Source organism: Cupressus sempervirens, chromosome 2 (genome assembly GCF_028749045.1).
Source record: "Cupressus sempervirens isolate cs-2001-9-10 chromosome 2, ASM2874904v1, whole genome shotgun sequence".
NCBI lineage: Eukaryota > Viridiplantae > Streptophyta > Pinopsida > Cupressales > Cupressaceae > Cupressus > Cupressus sempervirens.
Window position 1 is genome coordinate 321,036,115 of NC_143119.1, and position 9,890 is coordinate 321,046,004.

Consider the following 9,890-nt stretch of genomic DNA (forward strand, 5'->3'; position numbering starts at 1 on the left):
ATTTATCAACCTGATTCTGCAAAAAATGATGAATTCCAAACCCTTGCAGATTGCTTAAAATCCTCAAAATCACTTCTCAGAATAATCCACCATGAAATGGCTAAATACCATCTCCAATGAGCAACCCTTCAGAAGATATCTCACTTCCTCAGTTATGCAGATCCAAGGGAGTTTTCGTTCCCAAAGATCTAATGGAAATTTGCAGACCAAAAGACTACAAATTGCTCCAATAGGAATAGAAGTTGAATCCATAAAATCGCTTGTCCAAATGGGTGCCTCCAGCCCTCAATTTATTAACTTTTCTAAGAAGTCACTAGAAACTTCTAGAAACATCTTTTATAAAATCTTATTATAATGCACTTTATTATAAAATAACTTTATAAAATAAAAATGCAATCTCAACTCAAAATTAGGACATGTAGGCCCAACTCAACTGGACGTAGGCTCAACTATGCCTCTCCAAGAGCAATATACAACCAATTGATCAACAAGATGACTCTCTCTCCAAAATCATTTTCCTATGAGAGTCAATGATAGGAAAATCTACCATGGAAATCATGTCGCTAGAAAGGGGACATGACATACTTGGTCAACATTATCACTACTTACCACCTCTATGGAATCAATGATAATACAAGCAATAAACTCTACATCTTTTACTTTGCCCTAATAGTCAACCACCTTAAAAAACATTGCCCCTTTGGGGGTCACAACAATAAGATTGATCAAGTGACGGTTTTCTCAATCTTTCCATCCATTAGAGACAATAGACACACCTCTTCGAACCCAAGAATCTCTTATTGGTTTTAGCTAGACCTCTACAATTTTCTCTCACTATGCAACTAGGTGGTGCACATCTCTTCATATCTAGGGCCTTGGTAACTAGAAGGTTCATTATTGATTGCTTGGACCATCTCCCTCCAATAAGGCAATCTCACTAACTTGAATGGAACACCATTCACATAGAGGTAATGTCATTTTTTTTCATTTGCAATATCTCTCATTTTGGAATGCTTTATCTAATGGGCCTCTCTTTTGGGTGGTGATTTTTGGTTCTTCTGCTTCATCATCCTCCCTAAAAGGCGTAGGCAAAAAGGGATGTCTAGAGGCTTGTTGAGTGGGTGTTGTCATTGTTATCTGTTTTCTCGAATAATCACCTTGTTTCCTTTTTGTAATTAATATAATCATTTTCTTGTCTCTTACAAATGCTGCTATTTTCCTAGGTGGCAACCCCTTCTTATCTGGGTCCTCACACATGTTAATCCCTCTACACCCAAGCCCAAAAAATTATGTTTAACTTGGGAGTAGGAGATTCTATATATTACATTGCGAAAATCACATTTCCAAATAAACGCTCCATCTACACATTGAGAAATTTGTGTTGTGTCTCCATAAAGGAGACCTTTTATCAATTCTAAATTGTTGAGATCCCTCCCAACCCACTGAGCTTTGACTACTCATTGTTGCAATCTACAACAAAAATGGAAAAAAGAATATACTTAATAACTTATACAAAAAACTTGAAATTTTTTTATAACTTTTCAAAACTTGAAACAATCTATGAAAAAACTAAAAAATATGGTTGAAATGCATATCTTCAACACTCAAATCTTCTTTTTGGGAGGTATTTGTCACTCCGGAATTGATCTCCTTCGAATACAATCACCTCACTTCAAACTTGCAAGATGGAGAGAGCAAATGAGTGATGAAAGGTGTTTGTGAAGACCAAATAAGGGTTACAAAAAACATCAAAAAAATCAACTTTTTCAAGTTTTTGGCCCCACTTTTCATGTTGTGTCCTAGGGGTCCTTGAAGATTTGTGTGGTATGTTGGATTCCCTTGGGTCCGCGGGGATCGTCAAGAGGTCCGACCCGAATATGCACAGGGTTCAGATTTGACCCTTTGGGTCTACTTGTGTTTGTGGTTTGTGGATCTAGATGGACCCACAAGGTCAAATCCGGACCTTGTGCAGACCCAAGATGTACCATTCCATGGGTCCAAATCTAACTCAAACCTGAGTTTGATTCTTGGGTTAAATGCACGAATTTGGTAATGCAATGTGAAAAGCATCAATCAAATAAAGGTGTCAAAGCTGCTCGGTTGGTCCTGGTTGCGTTGTTCATTCACATTGTTCTCGGTTCGATTTAAACAGGTTCTTTAATTTGGGCATAGAGTTGGAGGGGGAGCCTACTGTCCGGATTCACTAATTAAAGCCCCCGTTGTCACTTGAAGAATTCCCAATGGCTGCCATACTTCTATAAGTCCTGCTTCTTTCATGCATTTGAACCTCAATCTCCTTGCTATCATTAGTACCGTCTCTGCTGCTCATGTTTTTTTTGGTGAAGGACAGAAAAGAAAGCTGAAAGTTCAAAAAAAGAAGAAATGCTCTCATGACGCCCTTCCTATGTGGTAAAAAAAATTGAATAATGTAAAAGGAATTGAAAAAATAAGATAACATGAGACCTTACCTCTAATGGAGTGGATTAGATGCCGATGTCTCCCTTTTTCAACTACTGTTCTATTTTCTTTCACTGTGCTGCTCTTCACCTCAATTTTGCAAATGTCAAAGACATTTTTGTTTTGTTTTAAATGTTTTGATAGGTGAGGCAGGTTTAGGTTTTGTGGCCCATTCATCCCTTGGTTGTCTTGGGAATGACTAGGCATCCTATGTCTTTTTTGGAGCGTATCTCTTGTTTATTTTACTGATTAGGGAGGGGTGGGACATTCCCAAGGTATCTCCGAGCTCGTGAAATGTTCTACTATCATGTCCCCTTTTCGAGCCAGTGGGTTTTGTTGCGCATTTAGCCCGTTCTACCTTGGTCCCATGGACAAACCCGGTTTTCTATGTGATCAAGGCAGTTTTAAGCCTAGATGATTTCAGTTGTAGGCTAATTGGGGTTATTTCAGTCGGGTTTTCCAGGCACTTGCTAGTTTTAGTAAGTCAACAGGCTCAACATTCTTGGCATTTCAGGATTGGACTAAGTATCTTGCCGAGATCTTCTTGGGGAGCTATCCCACATGCATATCCGAGTCTGTGTGGTTAGAGATTTTAATGCTTGCAGATTTAATGGATTTACTAGAAAGTGACTTTATAACTAGAGTTCATATTGTTAATTTCACTTTATTACCTATGGGCACTTTACTTCCTTAAGTGGGGGAAAAGTGTTATTTTAAAAAGGAAATAAAGAAACAGAAAGGAGAATGCAAAAGTTCACCCAGTTTGTGCTTAAAAACGGAAGGAACTCATTTTCAGCATACTTGGTTAATGATTTGGATTTCACCTTTCTCTCTTGGAGAGTCATTCTTGAAAGCTTCAGCTTTCAGTAGGTGAGAGGATGGAAACCCTCAAGCTTGGGTAGTGGACGAAACCCCATTGTGGGTTTGAGACATCGCACACGTGTTTCATATAGTATTTCAGGTTCATCTTTTCCTTTGATCCAATCTAACTACAGTTTTTGTATCTACGATTGCATTTTTGGCTTATTTTATTTAAGAACTTCAATGAAATATATGTATTTTCTGCTGGAGATTTAATGCAATAATATTTTTTGGGACTTCTTTATTTGGTTGTCTATTGAATTTTTGCTGGAAAAATTTGAAAGTCATTGCATGAAGTTATTTGTTTAAATTGTTTGAGTTTCCATTAAGGGTTTTGAAGCAAATATTCTATTAGGGATTTTACATCCAAGGACATGGACGAGGGTACTAGTACAAGGGATACATTCCTGATTATCAAATATTTGAAGCTGTCTAAGAGCGAGATGATGGAAAACATTCCAACATTTTGCAACTATGTCAAATAAATTATCATCTTTCTTGTAGGTTTTGAGTAAATCATTTTGCTTTTATATTGCATCAAAGGATGGGAGAGTCCTCTTCAAAGGAAGAGAATTTTAACATAACACTGGTGACTATAATATAATTTGGTAGAACTTAGACACTACAACTCTCAATGCCAACTGTGCTTCCCTGGATACTAAAAATCTTTTATATAATTTGATGCAACATAATCCACTTAATCTTGTTTCTATAATTGTAAACAACATTCCTTTGAGACAAGCAGATGCCATGTGTAGGATCCATCCACTCAATCTTGCTGTTCTCTCCCATTGTGTTTCTTAAAATATCTCTCATACAGTTTGCCTCTTATCAAAGCTAGCTTGGGCTTGCTTTGTTTTCTGTTTTATATGGCTGGGTTTGCTGCATTCTTTAGATGGTAATAATGTAACGATGTTTCAAAACTACTGAGTTGTTGGTTGAATAATTGCTCAGAGTGGGTGGGATGATTGCTAGATATATGTCAGGAATGCCACTGAAGTTTTTATTGGTCTAAGAGAAATATCTGTCTATGTTATTGAAATGGTTATAGTCTATGTTCCATAGAGATGCATCATTGATCCTCCATCAACCGTTCCAACATTATTTTCACTTGGAAATATTGTTCCTAGGATTTTGGAGGTTCATCTAGTTTTCTCTTTTTTCGCATCCTTCTCTCCAAAAGGAGACCTAGTAGAATTTAGTAGTACAAATGTTGAGTGCGTTCTTAGTTATGTGATGACGTGGATACCCCGTGTGCTAAATTGTGCTCATGGTTTAGGTTACATGATTCAAGATGAGCTTCAATATCAGCTCTGGTATGAAACTTGGATGTTAATGTTCTAATTGAACATATGACAAGCAATATCTATCATCCTTATAATGCCTTAAATAAATTTTCCACAAATCTTGAATCTCTAACTGATTTTGCCTAATGCAATTATCATATTTCAAGAACATATTTCTGGATACAATTGTGTTTGAATTTGTCATGTCCCCTCCTTAGCTTGACTATCAGAGTCATGGCAGTTAGCCCATCATGGGAGTCTCGTAGGCTAGCAGTGTTGGACAAAGCCTCACACAGGGGTTTTGTTGGCCAGACATGGCATTTTAGACAGTTTTGGGCTAGTTTGGTGCATTTCCTTGATTTTAGGAGGTTTCCCTATAGTTTAGGAGGATGTGGCAATTTCCAGATATGAGGTTTCTCGAGACTAGTTCCTAGTTTTAGTTTAGTTTCAGGATGATAGGATGAGTTTCCTATTTCCTAGGAGCATCCCTAGGTTTTAGGGAAGGGGCTGCTAGTTGACTCATTTTATCCAGCGTCACTCACGGACAGGTAACAGGGTCAGATTCATGTTTGGTTGGTTATTTTGGGCCATTATAGGCTATATGGGAAATATTTTAATATATTTGAATATTTCCTAAGTTAGTGATTAAATAAATTAAAATAAGGCTATTTATATAGCCATTTCAGAGTAATAAGGGGATATTTGCTTCATTTTGTCAGGTATGCCTATGTGTTATAGCTCGTTGGAAAGGTCTCGAATTATTATACACAATTTTCACTATTTGGAGACTTTTTGGTGCCTTGAGCTGCGAAATTTTAATAAAGTAATGTTTTTCCGATAGCATGGATGCCTTTATTTGGGAAAATGTTATTTTATTATATTCTATTTAAAAGTGCAAGGTGTGAATTTCATTTAGGGTTCGATTTGCACTTGGTAGGAGTTATAAAGAGATGAAGATCTAATTGTTGATCATCTTTTGGCATTTTGAAACTTATGAATTATGAAATTGCTTTGGAAGGGCGATTTTGTGGCTTGGGATGAAACCATCAAGTCTGGACTGTTGGGATGCAAACCTCAACAGGTCTTAGTGATTGGAGTTGTATTTCATTGCATTCACATTGAGAGAAGAAGTGGTCAATTTACCTTGGCATTATCATTTTAGTGGAGTAGGGCACTTGCAGCTGGGCGGCTAGCTTTTGGCAACAGGCATTTCATTGCAGCAGCTCATGTGGGGGATGGAGGTGGTCTTTTCTTCACCACTAGACGCAATAGTTTCCCTTTGGCATTGGATGGTACATTGCAACAATTTCTTTAGGGTTGAATCATTCTCAAAGCATCTCCCTATAGCTGGTGTTGATCCCTGTTTAATACAGTATTGTATATTGGCAGTGATCTCTTTGAAGTTAATATATCAGGTTGCCGGTTGGCTCGGGTATGTACTCGGGTATGTACTATTTCAGAATTCAGTCATGATAACATTTGCAGCATATGTTTACATTTCTTAAGTGCTATTTATTTCCTATTTGTTATGCAATTATTTTATTTCCGAAAAACCCCAAAAAACTGAAAAAACAAGGAAAAGAAAAAAGAAATCAGAATTCAGCTAAGATCATTCAGTGGTAACACACGCTAGTCATAGATTCAGATTTTGAAAGAAACGGTAAGTTCTACGGTCATTGGAATTGGGAATCTTTCAGAATTTTCTTTCCAACAAGGTATCCATTGACATCTCCCTTGGGGTAAGTTTTGGGTCATTGATACGTATTTGGATTGATATTGCCGTCATTGAAATGCATAATGGAAGAGGTATTGAATGTCATTTTGTAGTTCAGCAGAATCTCATATGTCCTGTGATCCTTTTCCAAATAAATCATGCATAGTAGACTTTTTTTTGGTTGTACAGCTTTGCACAGCCACCCGTAGATGTTTATTAGAAACAATTATCAGGTTGTGGGTATGGTCCAAAAGATCCTCCATTAAAAAGTTTTCATCCCATCCTTGTTACTGATAAAGAAAGGTTGCCCACCCTGTGGATATTTCTTTTCTGCACGAGTAATCTCATTCTCAAACAGTCTAGTCTTTGTAATAACCATTTTCCACCAATACTCAGTGACAACTGATCTCTCCAGCTTGTATGCATGATGGATCTTTCTACTTTAGCATATTGAATCAGCTGATCACTGATAGACGTCCTCCACAAAATTAAGAAGTTAGGCTTTTGACAAACTGTAGGTGTTTGTAAACCTTTTTCATCAGGCTCTTGTTAAAAACTAAGACTCCATAATTGAGGGAAGGAAACATTTTTTGATTTGATACTTGAAGTGACGTGTAAGGTTTGGCTATGGAGTAAGCTACCCAAGATCAAGAAAGCTCAAAGGAAAACACAGAGAACTCAGAAGATCAATGATAGAATAACCAGTAAATGATACAATACAATGAGAGTACAAGGGATGCTCAAATAGAACAAGAGGTGAGTAGGATGCAGCACCAAACGATGTGAATGTACAATCAAGGTGGCATAAACATGTAGTCATGTGTGGACATCTCCACTAAATCGGGGAAGTACAAGTCACATGATGCAAGTATGACCTAAGTTAGCTTATCCTGTCCTAGGTGTATAATAATGTAAATGAACTAAAAATAAGAATAGAAAATACACCAACATGATGACATCCTCTTTCTGCATCATTCCATCAATCGGTCTTAATTCCACTTCTTGAACCTCATCCAGCTGGCCCTGGTAAATACAAGATAATGAAAGTGAAATGGAAAAGCAGGTGAAAGAAATATTTTGTTTTGACAAAGAAAAAATTCTGATTTCTAACATCATCTAAAAAAATATAATGCTGTTTTCTCCATATTAATTAATAACAGTGACCTTTTTGTTGCTGAGTGTTTGTTCACTTGTCACTTTTATCTTGTTAGTCTAGTTAGTGTTTTATTTAGGTTTCAGGCTCTTTTTCCAGTCAATAATTTTATAGTCTCTGACACACCAATGTACCTCTACTTTCTTGATCTTGTGATTGCTATAACTGCATAGCACCAGTTACTGTGTTTTGGAAGGTCTACCTATATCATTAGTTATTTTCTGGGGATGAAATAATGTATTTTGCTAATCTCACTGTATTTAGGTTGTAGTATGGAAGACTAGAATCATGCAATTATTGAGATGTACATCTAAGTGTATGGTGACTATGGTGTGCGATTTAATGATGTTGTTTGAACTTTGAATGTACAGACTGTATCGCTCATGCAGAACTTTGAAATTTAACAAACATTTATGTATTTCTTTACTTCTTAAAACATACAGTTTGCTAGAAACTGTCATTGATTTCTCATCAGTTTTTCTTGTTAACACGTAGGTAATGGCTGCACTAGGAACTATTGAGCAGTTGATTGAAAACAAAAAGTTTGATGTTCTATGTGAAGATAAGTATGTCTATCTTGCTTTCTCATTCTCCTTTCAAGAATATCTTTGTTCTTGTGATTGCTTTGGGAATTATGCCCGATGCATCTCTTTTTCCATGCATATTAAATATATAGTTTACAAAGGGATGATTAATGATGATCAGCAAGAGGTATGGGAAGCATATATAAGTAGAGAATCAGATTTTAATTTTATGGATACATATTGCTTCATCTGGGTTTAACTTATTCCCATAATTCTAGTCAAAAGGGATTCATTCGATAAAGGTTCTCTATTGGTTTTTCAAATCTGACATAAAAGGTTTAATACCTTCAACATAAAGTTATTAGATAGCAAGGCACATGTATCCTTTTACAACATGAGAGTTGATAAATTATTTGTTGTGGTGGAATACAGCACTTCGGTTGATGATGTGAAACATGAGATTGCCAAGAGAAAACTCAGCGAGATACATTACTTGAGAAATATGTTGGAGAAGGTAATTAGTTTTAAGAGTAGTAATGAGTTTTCTGTATTTCTTTTTATGGAATTGCCAGTTCATTAGATTTTACTGCTTTATTTTCCTCCAAACAAATTATTTGTTCACTTAAATTGAGTAATTGGGGTGCTTCAGGTGCAGGAACAAAATAAAAAAGATGAAGAAAATTTAGAAGTATTGCGAAAGTCAGGAAATGATCTGCTCAATGCTAATAGTGCAGTTTCCAAGGCACATACTCATTTTCTTTTTTTTGCATTTATAGGACATACCTTATAGGCTTCCTTGCCAATTTACATTTTTCCCTTTATGGTTCCCTGCAGTTGAAAGAATACAATGGAGCTCTTCAACGAGTATCTAAGAGCATGAAAACACTATAGTCTAGTGCATTCTAATAACGTCTTGCATGTTGAGGTATGGCTCTCTATTTCTCTGTGTTTGTGTTGTGTTCTGAAGACTCTTGTTCTTTAACCTTGCAATGTTCCTTGGGACTTTCTGGTTGTTGAAAGGTCCTTCTTTGCAGGCTGAAATTCAGCAATATTTTGGCTGATGAATTGGTATTATCGTGGACAGTATATTTTTTTTACACCGTATTTCCCTTTTCAACATCTGTGACTGGATCTTTTCTGTAGGAGCAGGAGCCCTAAAAGAAACAGAGGATATAATGTATTATAGTAGTCTTTAATTTGTTGTTTATGTAGAGAGAATTGACAAGATCTGGAGATCTGTGAAAAGAAATATGTAAAATATATTTATCAAAGGCTTGATGCAATATTATCGCTTGAACTAGTATAGAACAGTAATTGATTTGTAAATATGCACTATAGGAGGAGATTGAATTTATTTTCCTAACTTCAAATAAAATGTAACAGTTCATTTGAGTCTTGGTAGTGAATTCTAGTGCCCCAATTTCTTTTTATGAATTAAAAGTTGAAAGTAGGGACCCTACACATTTGAAACAATTTGAATACATTGCAATGCCATAGGACATCATAATTCGAGTAAAAATAAACCAAAATCAGGGAATGCAGACGACTATTGGAATGGATTTGACATAATTGTTTTGTAATTTTGAAGAGATTTTGCTTGTGTTATAAGCACAAATTCAAGTTAATGGGATAATTTCAGCCCCAACATTGAAATTGATTTGTACCAAATCTTTGAATGACACTTGATTGTGGTTTTTGGTGAACTCGAGTGATGCAAGACTGAGGAAAATTAGTTTACATGATGTTAGCAATAGTTTAAGATCATTAGACTCTGGGACTACCTATTCTTTTATAATGATTTGTGTGATACATGTGTTCGGGCAAAGGCAATTTTTTTCTTCATTAGATTGCAATCATATCTATTCATGCCATGGACTGGATATTAGTTTTTTGAG

At 36.1% G+C, this 9,890-nt stretch overlaps 1 protein-coding gene across 4 annotated transcripts in view; it reads left to right on the forward strand.

Annotated features, from left to right (window-relative positions):
- The window catches only part of LOC149572405 (uncharacterized), a 130,179-nt gene extending 120,792 nt beyond the window's left edge, over positions 1-9,387 (forward strand). Inside the window, exons 6-10 of one of the 4 annotated variants that reach the window (XR_016359916.1) lie at positions 7,967-8,037; positions 8,428-8,509; positions 8,645-8,696; positions 8,827-8,920; positions 9,139-9,278. Coding sequence is in view for 2 of the 4 variants with exons in the window: in XM_089813582.1 (XP_089669708.1) it covers positions 7,967-8,037; positions 8,428-8,509; positions 8,645-8,737; positions 8,830-8,886 (303 nt within the window). In the remaining 2 variants the exon portion in view is untranslated. Of the gene's footprint in view, positions 1-7,966; positions 8,038-8,427; positions 8,510-8,644; positions 8,738-8,826; positions 8,921-9,138 lie in introns of all 4 variants that reach the window. The other 3 variants (XR_016359917.1, XM_089813582.1, XM_089813583.1) reach the window with 3 other exon arrangements.
- Positions 9,388-9,890: the final 503 nt, after the last annotated feature.